Source organism: Castanea sativa, chromosome 10 (assembly GCF_040712315.1).
Source record: "Castanea sativa cultivar Marrone di Chiusa Pesio chromosome 10, ASM4071231v1".
NCBI lineage: Eukaryota > Viridiplantae > Streptophyta > Magnoliopsida > Fagales > Fagaceae > Castanea > Castanea sativa.
In genome coordinates this window covers 27,275,653-27,293,029 of record NC_134022.1, presented here as the reverse complement: position 1 = coordinate 27,293,029, position 17,377 = coordinate 27,275,653, and the positions used below count along the sequence as shown (strand labels likewise).

Sequence of the window (17,377 nt, the reverse complement as noted above, 5' to 3'; positions counted from 1 at the left end):
GAGTTTGCTAAACTAGATTTTAGATTGGAACTCAATTTTGACAAACTCGAGTTTCAAAAATAATCTACATAACTAATTAACATCAGCCGCATGCTATTCACCAAAAATTTTCTAAAAAATTACTATTCAACAAATTTAGCCCCCATATACACTCTTTCTAAATCGAATCATGTTTTGATTTCAGTCCATGTAGCCGTGTGTATACAATGAGTGTGTAATAAAACATGTGAATATCATTACTCTGTAAGTAAAGACAATTATCGTTTTTTCACATGCAGGCTTGAACCGAACAAATCAGACTCCCTAGTAAATAGTAAACATCGTCCAGCCCAAGCAAAGGTGGCCCAATACATCTGAACCACGGGCACTACAACAAAGTGTAGTTATTTCAACCCTTTTTTATCGAGGGTTTACTAAAATCTGTCGATACAACCTATAAATAAAAATGTAGAGGACTTTATTACTAAACTTTATTTCAAATGTTATTTGGTCCCTCAAAATAAGTTAAAAGCACCCATGAAATAAATAGGAAAAAAAAAAAACTCACCAGTTTTTTCAGCCAACAACCCTTGGTAAAATATTACAAATTTTTTAGCCCTTGAAAAAAGCCCACAACAAAATTTTCATCCCTTGCAAAAAGCCCGCAACTAAATTTAAAACTATAGCCGTATTATATAAATTTAAAACAAATTAACTAACCTATCCTATTATACACATAGCTTACACAATGTGTATATATTAAAACAAGGCATCATACACAGAGCTCTTATCACTCTCAGAGCGTAGAAATCGCAGAGCATGGAGATCTCGTAGCTCGTCGATCATGGAGATTTTGTACGTAATCGCATAGCTCCGATTAGGTACGAGTTCATCTCCATTTTGTGACTCTTCATCTCTCTGCCGATTTAGACGATCACCGTTTCTCAGCTCCGATTAGGTACGAATCACAAACCCTAATTTCGTCTTTGATTTTTTTGAATTTTTGGTTTACCCACACTTTTTCATCAATTTCCCCATGATTTCGTTTCACATTTCGTTTTACTTGTAATGCGATTGATCTAGGGTTTCATTTCTCACTAAAAATTTCCATAACTGTCAAATCAAATGCTAGGTTTTCCTCTTTTCATTGTGATTCCTAAGCTATAGTTCTCGAACCTACTAGAAAATTAAAGAAAAAAAGAAGAAGAAAGAGTGCGATTATGTGAACTTTAACAGATTGCAATCAGAAATAGTCCTTTAGATTTTTGGGTTTTATGGGTTTGTTTGATTTGAAATATATGATTATAAAATTATGGCAAGTTTTCTTTAGAAATTGTGGTTTATATTTCTGGGTGTTGTGTTGCAGCGCTGTGTTTGATGATTTGCTGGTGTAAAATGGTTTTGTAATCTGTCCTTGACTACAGATATTTTGGGTTTTGTGGTTTTGGTTGATTTGAAATTTATGAGAGATATCACTCTGATTTTCTGCTATTATCTTGTGTAGCTGATGCCCTCGCATACATGTGTTCTTATTGATTTTAGAGCAGTAGGGGCTGTGATTGGTCCAAAATGGTTCTGTTATGATTTTTTATTGTGCTATTATGACCCGATGAAGCTGCTTTGCACTTAAATTTATTTACTGTTGCAGCTTTAAGATTTGCTATTGGAGAACAATTTATCGTACTCCATTTGCCTATGTCAAGATGTGGCAGTCTAGACAATGCAGCGTACTCACTTAATTTAGGACCCCCAACTTTGAATCTCCAACTTAAGTGGTAGTGGGTCTAACTTCGTTATTGTTTTCTTGCTCCTTCATTTCTCCATTGTGCAATAGATCATTACTAGTCAAATTGCATTCCGGTCACTTTGTGACTATTTAAAATGGTTGTTGTTGATTGTAGTCTGGACCATATGTCTAGGGATGTTAGAAGAGTTTCAAATTATATTGGAATGCTTGTATGTGAATGCAGGTGGGTAACAGAATAATCAAGAAGAGGATCCATGTGCGTGTGGAGCATGTCCAGCCCTCAAGGTGCACTGAGGAATTCCGTCAAAGGAAGCTGAAGAATGATCAACTGAAGGCTAAGGCAAAGGCAAAAGGTGAGGTCATTAGCACACTTCATACAGAACTGATCTGAACCTTTGTGTGTGTTTGTTTATAGAATTATGTTAATATTGATTCTTTCTTTGTCTCTTTTCGGAATTTTCACAATTTGATGATTTTTTTTTTATTCGAATTTTGTAGAATGTGATTGTGTAATTAGGAGCTTGTTTTTGAGCCAAATTGGATTCAATTTTTGCAGAGAAGTTTACGCGGTTTCGATCGTTGGACCTTTCCCTACTGCTGTGACTAATCTCTTGGATCTCACTAGGCTGTAAGTTCCTTTATCTGTGTGTTGAACGAAATGTGTATTTGTTTATTTGGTTTTGGAGTAATTGGATTTTAGAAGGATCTTCAACCTAAATATGTGTGTGTGTGTGTAAACTAAATTTATTGGTCTCACCCTGCGTTTTGTCTCTTACAAGAAGGCAGTACAAGCCACTATGGGCCTGTTCTCAGGTCAACTTTTATAGAGTAAGCATTGACCCTGTATATATATAAATGAGTTACTGTTTGTTTATGTTTTATTTGCTAGTCTCATAATATTTGTGAGGACTTGTGAAGCATTGGTTTTCTTTCTGTCCTAATATGTATTGTTAATGGAATAGATAAACACTAGTCTTCAACGATCATTTATTCTTTTAAGAGTTACTTACTCTGAAGTAATCTGGCTTGTTTAATGAATTTGTAAATTATACATCTTGTGCCATTGTTGGAAGCATTGACAGTTAAAGCTGCTCTTATTGCCTTTATAGTTTTGATGAGTATCTAAATGTTGTAGAATGTTAAAATCAGTTAAAGCTGCTCTTAGTACTTTTGGCATACTCAGTATTCCAATAAATCTCTTTATAATATGTCACCTGATCTTGTATTCTTTGACAGTATATTCTACTTTTTATTTTTTTTTTTATTTTTTTAATTATGTTTCACTTTTGTTTGTTTCAGTATTTTGAGCTGAACTAATTTCGAAGGCTTCTTCTACAGCTTATTGTATCATAAAGCTGTCTGGTAATAACCTTCATTATTTGAGGGATTCTCATGTATCTTTTCAAGACCATCTGTTCATTAATTATTTAATTTGTACTGGCCTTTTAAAGATTGGTCTAGATTTTCCTAACAAAGTAGACTACCTATAAATTTCTAGCTTACCACAGTTTCAAGCTTATAGGTAATGATCAAATTGTGTCACACTGATATGTTATCGCTTTTCTTTTTCGTTTTTGTGCATTTCGAATGAAAACCTTTTTTTCTCTTTCACTTTGATCAACACAATGAAATTATTGAGCATTTTCTCCCATACCCCCACAAAATTGGGAGCTTTGTGCACTAGGTACCTCCTGTTTTTACCATTTAGTTAGGATCTATCATTCTAGACCAATGGTGTCTTTGTAAATGGTACTAATTTCCTTAACCGTAGAGATCCAGTATGATACTTCAAAGTTGCGAGGAAAATGTGCACATTGATATTTTGGGCAAGTTTATGCATATAGTTTAAATGATGTCATTACTATAATGTACGGCTATATGAGCAGCAAGTGCATGTGCCCTTAAATATTTGAATGGCCTTTTATGCTCTTGTTGAATGGCAATTTAGGCAGATTAACTCTGCCTTAATCTGCCTTCTCTATTTAGGATAGGCCTCCTGATTATAGGAACATGAACCGAATTTAAGATGTGCACAACTAATGTTACAACTGAAGCACACTCAATTTCAAGTTTACATAAGACTATATAAGTAGAGACTATTTCGCAACTAATAGGTTTCATGTTTTATTTGTTTTCATGGTCCTGCATATAACTATGCCTAGCCATTAGATCTGTAATATCACTTTTTGTTATTAAAGAAAGCACAAATACATATATTTGACATAGAGTCCATGCTCTACAGTACAGAATTAAATACAAAGTATGCTTCATAATTTCTGATTTCATTCTATTAATTGGCCCTTGCCACTGGAGACTAATTTGCCTCATATGCCTTATCTACATCTAATGTGACCTTTGTCTTTGTGACTGTGCCACCACAGTTAAGGAACCTTTTGCCTTTTAGGAAGCATTGTTCAGTGTAAGTTCTTTTCTGTGAAGGATAATTCAATAATCTCCTGAATTAATGATGGGTCCTGAGGGATTAGGGTTGAAAATTTCTTGGGACTGGTCTTGGTTGTAGTAGTTCATATCATAAATGGCCAGTGTCTTACTAGGTTGAAGATCCTTGTTTTCGTTCCTTTCTAATACCAAGAAACTAAGTTGGTAGGTCACCTTAGCCTTCTTTCCGTAAAGTATTGAATGAAGCATTTGCTGATTGTCATCAGTTTTTCTCTTGGACAACTTGAAAGCCACTGAAACAGTTTAGATAATCAGACAAAAAATAGGCCAGGCTGCAGTAACAAGAAAGTTGAATTGAAGTGAATAACATGCCCCAAAGCTGAATTGTAGCTTAATTTTATAAATAAATTGATAAGGTACTTTGCTTTCTGCTTCCCATTATTTAGACCTCTTCCTTCGTTCTTAAGAACATAAGTTGAGACGATATCAAGTGTATTTCCTCTATGTCAATCACAAAGAAGTGATGTCTTAATTTTGTCTTCTCAAACTGAATACTTCTTATGTCAAAGCTAATGCTTGATAATTTGGTGCAAGGCTGTATACAATTGCTTTCCTGTGTGTGTTTTCATTGAGACTGAGTTTTTTTTTTGTTACAGTGGATCAACAGAGAAGGAAAGACCCCCCTCATCGTTGCGTGCATGAATCATGAATTGTTTGATACTGCCAAAACTCTAGTTGAATTGGGTGCCAATGTCAATGCTTATCGTCCCGGTATGCTTGTGAAAGTACTTACATTGTCCAATGGGTTATTGGTTATTATGTTACAAATGATAGTTGCTATTTGGCTATGGGTCATATATTGTAAGTCAGTTATCTTATTGCATAACACATACAAGGCTATTCATGTTAATTTGATCAAACATTGATACATAAATCAGTAATGATTTATTTATAATAATACTACTAATAACTGAAAAAGGTAATAAGTTAAGCTTGTATTGCAGTTTAACCAGTAATGCTACTATGAACATGCAAGTTGAATTCAATCTTCTTAATTATTTTTGTAATAGGGCGTCATGCGGGTACTCCTTTACATCATGCAGCGAAAAGAGGCTTGGAACAGTCTGTTAAGTTGCTTCTTTCCCATGGAGGTTTGTCATAAACTTTTGATATGGGTTATGTCTTTGTTGCTGTAATAAGAATTATTTTGTCACAAGTTGACAAACCTAGTCTAATGATTTATGTTTCAGCAAATGCTCTGGTGAGGAATGATGATTGTCACACTCCGCTTGATGTAGCTAGAGTATAGGGGCAAACTAATGTTGTTCGTACAATTGAGGGATGCTTGACAAATGTAGAAGTCAAAAATTAATCAAAAAGTTTCTATCTGTATCTATATTGTTTAATATGGTTAAAGTTTTACTTTATTTTTTGCATTTTAGAATCATATTTGCTATTTCTCTGGCTGGCTACGGGAATTTTATGGTCCAGGCATTCTTGAAGTATTAGTACCTCTGACAAGAAAAATGTTCGTATAACTTTCAATTTCTTTATTGTTAATTAAAATCATGTCATGCTCTTTGGATAGAATCATTTTTCTCGTAAAAAGAATCTGTCGTTAGTATTTCTGCACCATTGGGACAATGCTAATGCAAGACATAGATCCAAACTCTACTATTACTGTTATATATATTTCCTTATTGGGGTTTGAGACTTTTAAGTCATGATAAATTGTATCTCTTGTAGTCTAAATTACCTATTATTACAAAAGTTAAAACTATTAATATATGATAAATTTAATTATTTAATTACATAATTCTAAATTCTAACATCATCATTAATTTTTTTTTTAACGAAAGCCTAATAATAGATGGATCATCCACAACAAGGTTAGAATGGTTATGACAAATAATGATGTTCCTGTTGGTAAATTATGATTGTTTGTTTGGTTGTGTGCATATATGATAACATATATAACTATTAAAATTAACTTTTGAATAGTTTTTGAATTACAAGGGAAAGTATGATAGTAATTATTTGACTTAAAAAAATTTTGAATAGTTTTTGATAATTATAAAGGAAAGTTGATTAGTTAAAGAGTTTTGTAGTGATGTTGTCAAGTTCTTTCCAATATGGCTCACAAGCAATTGATTGTTTTACAAGTTCTTCCTGGGCTGGACAGCAAGGCTAGCACAGCCATAAACAAGGGGAGGATATACATATCCAAGACCAGCCCACAAAACGTCTTAGATTCATACCTTTATAATAATCATTGAGGGATTTGTGTAGTTTTTGATTCTGCTAAACTGATAAGTGATAGGCCTAGACCTGTGTGTCTGTTAAAGCTATGGTATATTGAAATTTTTCGGGGGGATTTTATAAATGCTTCTCTTCCCTAATGATTGTTTGATCATACAGGATTGTTGATACTTTTCACTTTGTGTATTTGGGTTCTTGTGCAGTCCTTTAATTTCTTGTTTTAAGCTTTCTTAATCAATTGCTAGGTTTATAGTTGGCATCAATTTGCCACCACTTGCTACCATGTCTAACTTCATGAATGTGTATATATATATATATATAGTGCATGATTGTGGTTTTTTTTTTTTAAATAAAATAAAATCTTATTTTGAGGGTCAAGAGACCCCTTAAATAACCTTATTTATCAAGGGTTGTAAGTATAAATCTTTTAAACCTTGGTAAAAGGTTATTTAAGGGTCTCTTGACCCTCAAAATAAGATTAGAGCACTTGTTTTGAGGGGCACGAAGGCTCTTAAAATTTCTTTTTCGACGGTATATGTTTCAAAGGTTATCAAGGGTCGGTTAAACTCTTAAAATAACTTCTTTCAAGGTTTTTTAATACTTTTTTTAGGGGTTTTGACCCTTGAAAAAAGTCTAATTTGTTGTAGTGGGGGCACTGAGCATTCACATTGTACGCAGAGGAAATATACAGAGAACAAATTAATAGGTTGAAATTTCAAGCTGTAGACAGGGAGGCTTTAGTGTGTTGTGCAATAACTTGGTTGTAATACACCCACAAAATAAATAAATAAAACAGAAATAATAATCCAATAATCTCAAACAAGAATCGTATTCCGCATAAATGTTTTATCTATTCAATCTGGTATATACTAATTAACAGCGTCTGAAATGCTAATGTCCATAATCTCTCTTTCTAGTTTGCCTTCCAATATCTAATGAAATGTAAACAATAAGACCATTCCCATCAAGGGAGTCAAAATTGCTAGCATTTAACATCTCAAAACACTATTTTTTAGCTTTTAACACCTTATTTTATAATACATCATACATCAAAGATTCTTTTTTTTTTTACCACTTCATTTAAATATTATTTTTTTTATTCTCTGTATGTTTCTTTCTCTCTTCTTTCTCTCTCTTCGTATCTGTGTCTCTGCCTTTCTCTGAAAACCCACCACTTTCTTTGCAAACCCACACAGCCACACCCACAGCTAGCCACTGTCAACCAACCCATCAAAAACAAATAAATAAAAAAATAAATAAAACCACCCACCAACGCCACCATAGCTACAACAATTGCCACTGTCACCACCACCCACAACCATGACCACCATACACCAAAATCATAACCAAATCACAATCCCACAACCCAAACCCACCCTGATCACAATTCCAAATCACAAACCCACAACCCAAACCCACGCCGATCACAATCACAACCAAACCACAATTCCAATGACCACCACACCAATCAACTCGATGACCCACGCCGATCTCCCCTCAACGCCGATGCCCACGCCGATCAGAGACCATAGACCCACCAAACCACAAAATCAAATCACCACACCGATCAAAACCCAAACCCATGAAATCAAACCACAGAATCTAGACCCATGAACCCAAACCCACAAAATCAAATCACCCCACCATCAAACTCTACCTCCATATCGGCAACAACACTCTAAAGGCGAAGTGGATTTTGTGTCCAAGGGTGTTTGGGCTCTAAAGTTTCCAATCGACGAATCTACGAGAGGAACAGAAGCTACGAGAAAGAGAAAAGATTGAAGAGGAAATTGAGAGAAGAAAGAATTGAAAAATAATTTTTGGTTTAAGAGTTATGCTACAGTGACTGTTATTGATAACAGCTCACTGTAGCTGTGTGTCAAAATTTTTGACATTTGAAATCTTTAATGGAGTGGGTTTTTTTGTGTATTGGTGCTAAAATTTAGCTTTTAGCATTTTTAGCATCCTTAATGGGAATGCTCTAAACAAGTAAATTAATACTAAAACACTGAAAATAAAGGAAATTTTCCATTAGCATTGCATACCTCCGGTTCATAAATCATAATACATCATTGTTCAAAATTGCCACTTTACATACTTTACAAAATATGCACCCAGGGGGGAAAACTGGTGCATAAACACAGCATATATTAAAGAAAAGTATTCTAACAATTGGGCATTAATATTCTACCCTACGCCCTTCTTCCTGGGTTGTAAATGGCTGCACATACAACATTCAAGTCCTTGTCAAACTATCATCCTGACTGCACTTAGGATTTTGCATTTGGGAGGACCCTGTAAAAAATTGGATTTTCTAACAATTCTTTAGCAGAAGGACGCCGGACTGGATCTGGGTCCACCATCACCTGTTAGAATTATTAAAATATCAGATAAAATCAGCCATGCAGTTGCAAGTTCCCAATAACCAAAAACAATCTCCAGCAACAATATATAATGCACGCACTAAAGTTTCTTATACAACACATTTTTGTTACATAATAAAGGAAGTGCACGAAAGCTTAAGAAGCCTACTCAATTGTCACTCAAACTATATCCAGCAGTATCTTCAAACATGTCCTCTTAACAGAACAGAGATGCAGAAAATAGCAAAATCAATTATATTCATCAACAATTTTTCTGGTTTCAAATCTCTCGAATACCATATTACATTGGGACTACTTGATATTTCCAAAAAGTACAAGAGTAACTTCAACCAACATACAGTGATTTTTATTTTTACTGCAAGATTTGAGTAAAATGAAGATTTTTAAAACTAGCATATAGCCACTAGGAACCATTTTTTAATCACATTAAGTAGGAAATTACATCATATACCAAAACATTATTCAGAAATTGACATAAAACAACAACAAACCTTAATCCCAAACTTTTGGGATTGGCTATGGATCCTCAACAAATCAGAAATTGACATAAAATTGAAAAGTCTTTCAAGTTTCAATAATAAAAAGTAATCCCAACACAAAAGAAATAGAGGGATGAATGGAAAGAGCAAGCAATTGTTGCATTATAAATAATTTTGATAAGTAATTCTTGCATTAGAAAGTAATGTTAATAACAAATATCAAAAGCTACTTCCCATGCACACACAACAAGAGCAACAGCAACATTTCTTCAGCTTCATAGAAAAGTACAGCGCTATCAATATATATATATATATATATATATATATAGAGAGAGAGAGAGAGAGAGAGAGAGAGAGAGAGAGAGAGAGAGAGAGAGCAAAAATTTGCACCTTGAGTAAGTTTTGAAATTGCAATGAATGGCCAGGAAGAAGCGCCAATTTTCCCTCTTTTAAAAATTGAGATCCTGACTCTGGCAAAGGCGACCCTCTAATAAGTTCATAAATAGAAGCTCCCAAGGAGAAGATATCAACCTTGTCAAGATGATCATATTTCTCATTCAAGATTTCTTGAGGCATATAATGTGCATCACCCTCTTCAATTGGCAAGCTTTTGTCAGTAAGAGTTGCACATCCAAAATCACCAAGTTTATAGACACCATTCTTGACATAAATATTATCAGGTTTTACATCTAGATGAGCTATTCCTCTCCCATGTATAAACTGCAATGCTTTTGCAATCTGTGCACATTTAAGTAACAGAATGCAAATATTAATGGAAGTGGAAAATTCCTAGCATCAAAAGATGTTCGGATCAATATAGAGCATCAAGTTAGCTTGTATACCTCATAGAAATTTACATTAAGAAAAAAAAAATGAATGATGATGGTAAAAATAAAAATAAAAGAATGTATTCCATCTTTATCTTTAACAATAAAATGCAAGAATGCATGCCATCTTGAAATCCATAGCATTGTGGCATTCATTTTATAATAGTGATTCAAACATAATCAAGGAAGCAGAAGATTGATATCATTTTATCATCCTCTAATATAAAACCAAAACTTACATACCCCATTTCAGATTATATTGGGACCACATACATAATTCTAAATTCTTTACAAAATTCAATGATTTAGCTTGCTTCCAATGTAACCACATGTGTCTTTATAGTTTAATCAATGCAAGAATATCATGAATCAGTATCTTACAATTTGAATTCAACAGGAAGCCAGGAACTGCATACAAGAAATAAGGAGCTTACATATAATATACTTGCACCCAAAATTGATATTTTTTAAAGAAAAGGGTAACCGGTTAGTTTAAAACCATTCAATCTTATCTGCCATCTTCATGTTGCTTGTGCAAAAAATTAATAAGATGATGGTCGTTGTGGTCAATCTTGTAATGACTTCATGCTACAGCATGTGCAACATTTTTTATAGTATCTTACCAGGTCCAACTATGAGATTTGTACACAAAATTCCCAGAAAGAATATAACCTGATGCAAGGCTTGCAATACTTCCACCTTTGTGAATAATTGAGAAGTTCTACTCATAGATAAGCTGTGATCACAGAGCTCCATCTGAATGTAGAGTTGCTCATTTTCAAACCAAGAAGAGTAGTACCCAACAATATTTTCATGAGACCCTGCATAGTAATGACCATGAAACTCGTTAACAAAACATTAAGCAGAAATGGAAATACTAATGAAGTATTCACATACATACCAAGAGCTGCCAAAGATTGAACTTCCATTAAAGCTTTCCTCCTGCAAAGTGCAAATATTATTGCATAAGCAAGTTACTTGACCAAAAAGATGAAAAGCATAATGCAGCTACCTTTCTGTGTCTAGATGCAGCTGCCGTGTGCTATGTTTCACAGCATACAAGCAACCATCAATTCTCTTCAAGACTTTGAAAACCTGACTAAAGTTTCCTGTACCAATTTTCTGGAAAGAGAGCAAAAGGCTAACAAGTTACATAAACACCAGAAACATCAAGCTAACAACTTAGAAAAGAACAAGTGTGGTAATATAGACAAGAACCTCAATCTCTTGGAAATCAGTGTGATAGCGTGAAAGGCCATCTCCACCAATAAGTCCCGGAAAAAACCCTACAGATTGCAGCATTATGCAATTAGAACCTCAAGCCGAAGAAATTCAAAGAAACTTTTGCCAGTCTGATCCCACGGCTTCAAAATACAAAGGGGAAAAAATGGATGGAAATTTTTACAAAGTCTCTTGCAATGAGCCTCTAAAACTATTGTAGTACCTGCACATTTTGATCTTTGATTTCCAAAAGGATCTATGTCCATTTCTGAAGCACCCATCAAATAAGGATTCTTAATGCAAGGAGGGGGCATAACCCGACAGCGTAAGGCAACTGCAGATTGTGGTACATAACTATGAATCTTCTGTGGTGCAGATATCATTGCTTTATCTAATTTTTCTTCATCGGTATCAGTACCAAAAGTATCATTTGCAAGTTCCACCTCTTGTTGATGATCAGACAAGGTAGGACTAAGAGGATTTACCAAGATACTATCTGTGAAAAGCATAAATATTCAGTTTCAAAAAGGGAGGCACTGACTTTATCATCTAAAAAGGCTTTAAAAATAAAGGTGTGGAAAATCATGGAATATAAAGGAAATAATCATTAATTCATTGGCTGCAAGGTTAATCAAAATACACTTCCAGGTAGCAAACTGCTTCCAGGAAAAGGAAACTTTTGGCTAGGGATGGATAGATACAACAAGAATTACAACATGTCTTGCAGTTCATGTCCATCAAACTAGAGGTCAAGAGCCCAAGTCTGTAAAGCATTCCATTCACTAAATATTTCATGGCACACATTCCAAATGACTTTCACTTGTACACATTTTGCATCATGGTAATGTTTATTTCAGATAAGTTTCTCTCCAATTTTCATGATGTTGATTAAAAAAACAGGTTCTTATAAGTATTATGATTTAAATTCTGATCATATATACACATTCACAATGGACACTTCTACTTGACACAAGAAAACCAAAATATCTCAGTTCTACTGTGCAATACAAATGAACATACACTCATCATGATACCACTTACAAAAAATTCTAGATACCCTTTGCTGTCTAATATCTGTGTTCTACTACATCGGTGAGTAAATGGTGTTTAGGGAAAGTCAAATGTACCGCAACAATGCTTGATTTGAAATTGAATACAATTTGAGCTAATAATGCAATATCACTAGTACCCAAAACCTTCTGCTACGAGACACCTTCACTCTCAAATCCTTTTTACCATGGCATCTCAACCATTACCGAAACCAGTAGTTACCGTGAATATAGGTTGCCTCACACTATGCAAACTTAACAACCTGCATTAGCAACCAAATCTGCCTAGAATTTCAATTCTAGATATCTCGAAAGTTTCACACATGGACATCTTGATAGTCTTGGATTCAGTTATATCAAATTCCATTAAAGTAACTAATTATAGCAGATACCCATGCTATGCAACTCAGGCAATTATCACAATTTAAAAAAAAATAGATGCAATTCAATGTGTTCCCTCACCTGAAAACATTCAACCAAAATAAATAAATAAATATCAGAGCAACAACCAATCTTACCTGGCCGACACCTCTTACTTTTCACAGTATTCAGCTTCTCCGGTGACTTGGGGCAAGGAATGTTTTCCTGCAAAAACAACATGTAATAACTTCAATTCAAAAACTAATCATAAAAATGTAAATAAACATGAAATCCACACCTTCATTTACATCACCTTGTTGCAATCAAAACTGTTCAGAAGATTTTGGTTATCTGGTGTGATATAATCCGGAGTGCTGCATTTTCAGCAAAAAGCCATAATCAATATAAAAAATAAAAAATAAAAATCAACACCCAAATTCAAATACTTACTAAGTCGGTTCAAAACAAACACAAAATTCATCATATAACAACACTCTTTCGAAATTTCCAATTTTCACTGAATTTACTCAGACTGGCATAAAATTAACAAAGTTAAATATCAATTAAAACCTCCAAATTTCACATTAAAACCCCAAATTTCAAAAAGATTGCACCTAAACATAATAAAAATCAAACTGGGCATCAATTTTAACTTTATTCTCAGGTAAAGTAAAACCCTAAAAAATCAAAAAATTTAATCAGATACTCACAGATTGTGTATTTAATTATTCATTAAAAGGAACACACACACACAAACTCAAAAAAAATTTATTTCTATAACAGAAAATACAAAAACCTAGAAATAAATTTTATCAACCTGAGCATCGATTTTCACTTTATAGCATCAAGCCATCAAACAACCTCCAAATTTCACACTAAAACCCTAAAAATCCAAACTTTTGATCAACCCATTTCTTAAAAATGTAAAATACGATAAAAGATATATTGAGTTCCGATGTTTTTACCAGAAGAAATCTTGGCTGAGAATGAAGTCTCTGTCATCGGCATTGGGATAGGCATCGTCGGCGGCCGCCTCGGCGGGCTCTTTCTCTAGAAGGTTCTGGAAGAAAGAGGCCTCGGAGAAGGAAGATGCTGACGTGGAAGAAGATGATTGGTTGTTGTTGAGCTGAAAATGATTCACTGAAACCTGCACTTGCATATTATTCTGCCTCCTCATCTTCTTCATCAATCTCTCTCTCTCTCTCTCTCTCTAACTCTGTGTGTGTGTGAGAGAGAGTTTGCTTAAATGGTTAATAAATAAAGAAGGAAATAAAGTATAAAAAAAAATTAATTAATTATAATAATAATAGTGATAATTTGTGATTTTTTAAAATATTTTTAGAATTTTGTGAAGCACGAAATTTGAATTGCGCGGGATGGGTAGGGATTGGGTGAGAGTGGAAACAGGTTTTTTTTTGGATCTGGACCGTAGGATGGATATCAGGGAATAATCGGACGGTCGCTTTATGGTTTGTGGTTTTTTTTTTTAGTGGCGTACTTTGGAAGCTTTTCTTTTCTTTCACTTTTTTGTTTTAGTGGGGAATAAAAGTTTGTGGGCTTTTTGAAATTTAGTGGGGTATGGGAAATAAGATAATTTTATGGATTAGTGGGTTGGATTGTTGGGAAGAATTGAACCGACAAAGGTACCTGCAAACTCCAAGAAGGCAAGATCCGTGTACCTTCTTGGACTTCTCAACCAAAATATATTGTTTTTCTACTTTATAAAACTATTTTTGATGAATTGAGCTCAAGTGGATATTGTACTGTATTCAATTGTTTTTAATGGTATTATAAATTTGGTTTAAAATGTTTATATTATTATTTTTGTATACGTTCTAATAAGTATTACTGTTTTTTTGAAAAAAATTATTTTTAATAGTTAAGTGGTAAAATATTTTTGTGAGAGAGAAAAGGGTAAATTTGCACCCAATACATTGCTACAAGAATAAGCCTTGATGGGACTCAAGTTTACAAGGTTCGTTCATAGTGCTCTTCCATAAAAATCAAAGCACATCCATAAAAACTTAAGAGGAGAGAATCCCAACAATGGCATCATGTATATGATTGATACTCTTCCATGATGGTCGTCCATGACACAAGGACATGGACGACCAAAAGACACTTGGTGAATTCTATAATAAACTTCTCATAAGACTTCATGTAATCAGACCATGATACATTATTCCTAAAACGTGGAGAGAATTCCTCATAATCCGCTCCATGTTTCCCACTTCCTCCATTAACCACCCACATCACCCATGATTATGGTAGATCAGAACAAGTAGACTCACTTCTAACTCTCTATAAAAGGAACAAGTCCTACTCACCCAAGGTAAATTCGACTATTCACTATTTTCTCATCCTTGTATTCTAAAGAAAAAACTGACTTAGCCGTCAGAGGGTCCTTGGCCGAATTACACTAATCACCCTTAACAGTTCTTTCTTTCTTTTTAGGACCGACAGACATTACCATAACCCAAAGTATTTCAACCTACTGATTTTCGTGCATCATTAATTGGCGCCGTCTATGGGAAAGAAGTGAAGAAAAAATTTCTAAGTGTTAACTTCTTTGCTTTCCAAGACAAAAAAGCTGCATGGTTCGAACTAGATCAATGGCCACCAGTCTAGGACACCAGGAGAGTGGGAACGCTTCCAGTCACCAAAATCGTGCACCAGCACCCCTGACGACTGTCCAACAACAGTTGCAGTCCATGGCAGCTGCGACGATAGAATTGACGCAACAAAACCAGGAGTTAACTAGAAGAGTCAGCACCAACATGGTAAAGAACAAGGACAAAATTCAGAAAATGAAAGGGCTAAGAATAATGTGAAAGGAGATCAGTACAAAGGTACTGTTACTCGTAGGGTACCACATCTGGAGAGGGAGATGGATCAGATGAAAAGAGTCATGGAGGAAATGAAGGATTTCATGAGGAGGGCAAATCACGTGGATGACCTCGTCCACAGGACTGATTCCCCGTTCATTGCATCCATCACAAGTTAGTTCAAAATGCCTACCCTAGACTCATATAATGGGACGTGTGATCCTTGTGATCACATTGCCACGTTTAAGACAATCATGCATCTTCAAGGTGTACAAGATGAAATCAGGTGTAAAGCATTTCCTACCACATTGAAAGGCCAGACCAGGGTATGGTTTGGTAAGCTACCACCAAATACCATAACCTTGTTTCAGGAGTTAAGTAAGTTGTTCGTCAACAACTTTGTTGGAGGTCAGAGGCAAAAGAGTTCCTCGTCTAACTTGTTAAGCATAGAGCAAGGAGAGAATGAGAGTATACGTTCTTTTATTAGCTACTTTAACAGAGAAGCCCTGCTAGTGGACGAGTTGGATGACAAGATCCTTTTGGCAGCCTTCTACAATGGAGTCAGTTCAGATTTGTTCATTCATAAGCTGTATGATCAGGAGCCACAAACAATGGATAAGTTAATACATTCAGCCCAAAGTTACATGAACACAGAGGACACGATTATTGCTAAGAAAAAGAAGAAAGGTGAACGATTGGAGAATGGTTATATAAATCATCCAGAGCAGGGTTCTCGTCCAAAGAAAGCCAAAGTAAGGGAGAAAAGGGATCATGATAGAAAGAAGGCAGGGTCGTCTTTAGGACGATATTCCAACTACACTCCCCTGAATGCTTCACTTGACCAAGTATTGATGCAAATTAAAGATGACCTGTCATTGAAATGGCCTAAGAGGATGAAAGGAGATCCTAGCAAGTGGAACAAAAGCAAGTACTGTCGTTTTCACCTAGACCATGGGCATGATATGGACAAGTGCTATGACTTAAAGCAGCGGATCGAAATTCTTATTAAACAAAGGAAGTTGAAAAATTTCCTTAGACGAGATCACATGGATGAAAAGCAGCCAATGAAAGGCAAAGTAGAAGAACCAATGCGTCAACCACTAGGAGAAATAAGGATCATTGTAGGAGGTCCATCAACTAGAAGCTCATCCAAGGCCAAGAAAACCTACCTGCGGGTAGTCCAAAATGTTCAATTATCTAGACAACCATCAAAGATGGTTAGGGAAGATGAGCTTGCCATTGTTTTCACGGACGAAGATGCAAGACTACTATGCCATCCTCATGATGATGCAATTGTCATCATTTTGGTGATTGCAAATTATACCACTAGAAGGGTGTTAATAAATAGTGGAAGTTCAGTAGATATCCTTTACTATCCAGTTTTTTGGCAAATGAGAATTAACAAGTGTGGTGGGCCTTTTGTGCGATATTGGGTTGGACTACTTCCTGCTGTGCTAGGCCCAAAGTATTCTGCATTAGGGAGTTGGGATCGGTCCAATTACAACCCACCTTGGCAAACTATACCCCGTTTTGCCAAGACTTTAATCACATGCCCATGGCAAGCAGAGCTGCTATGGTAATTATGGCAGACAGATATAATAAAGATAATAACAGAGATTTGTCCACCATTTAGACAAAAGTAAATAATGGGTCATTACAAGAAACACATGTTTTATGAGATAGCAACAAAAATAAATACGAAACAGGTGGTAATAAGCCTATTGAATCACAAAGAAATATCAACCTGTCGTATCGAGTTATGTTACGAGGTCTAAGTCAAGAAGGAAGTCATTTCCTCAATACGGATAATCTCTCCGGCGAAGAAATTAACTGCTTTGAGGGAATGG

The 17,377-nt window shown here is 35.0% G+C and overlaps 2 protein-coding genes and 1 long non-coding RNA gene across 6 annotated transcripts; 2 read left to right on the top strand and 1 right to left on the bottom strand.

Moving 5' to 3' along the window:
* The first annotated feature begins 706 nt into the window (after positions 1-706).
* LOC142611787 (uncharacterized) lies at positions 707-5,518 on the top strand. 4 transcript variants are annotated; one of them, XR_012840118.1, is made up of 8 exons: positions 707-937; positions 1,950-2,079; positions 2,283-2,354; positions 2,513-2,554; positions 3,026-3,088; positions 4,783-4,897; positions 5,197-5,277; positions 5,377-5,518. It is a non-coding gene; the product is annotated as an uncharacterized LOC142611787 (long non-coding RNA). The 4 variants fall into 4 exon arrangements; XR_012840119.1 differs by having other exon boundaries at positions 2,509-2,554; XR_012840117.1 differs by having other exon boundaries at positions 2,506-2,554.
* A 2,870-nt stretch (positions 5,519-8,388) lies between these two features.
* LOC142612660 (wee1-like protein kinase) lies at positions 8,389-13,948 on the bottom strand. The gene is made up of 10 exons (XM_075784783.1): positions 13,671-13,948; positions 13,019-13,079; positions 12,864-12,930; positions 11,520-11,792; positions 11,294-11,361; positions 11,088-11,197; positions 10,977-11,017; positions 10,748-10,896; positions 9,639-9,986; positions 8,389-8,751 (listed from the first exon to the last, which is right to left on the bottom strand). The coding sequence occupies exons 1-10, from the start codon at positions 13,889-13,891 to the stop codon at positions 8,656-8,658; spliced, it is 1,434 nt and encodes a 477-aa protein (XP_075640898.1). The 5' UTR covers positions 13,892-13,948; the 3' UTR covers positions 8,389-8,655.
* A 1,767-nt stretch (positions 13,949-15,715) lies between these two features.
* Positions 15,716-17,110, top strand: LOC142612329 (uncharacterized). Its single transcript, XM_075784433.1, has one exon. The coding sequence runs from the start codon at positions 15,716-15,718 to the stop codon at positions 17,108-17,110; it is 1,395 nt and encodes a 464-aa protein (XP_075640548.1).
* Positions 17,111-17,377: the final 267 nt, after the last annotated feature.

Coding starts and splice junctions, on each gene's coding strand:
- LOC142612660 (XM_075784783.1), bottom strand. CDS start 13,891: ATGAAGAAGATGAGGAGGCAGAATAATATGCAAGTGCAGGTTTCAGTG. Junction 11,793..12,863: donor AAGTAAGAGGTGTCGGCCAG/GTAAGATTGGTT, acceptor TGCTTTTCACAG/ATAGTATCTTGGTAAATCCT. Junction 9,987..10,747: donor TATTGCAAGCCTTGCATCAG/GTTATATTCTTT, acceptor AAATGTGCACAG/ATTGCAAAAGCATTGCAGTT.
- LOC142612329 (XM_075784433.1), top strand. CDS start 15,716: ATGCCTACCCTAGACTCATATAATGGGACGTGTGATCCTTGTGATCAC.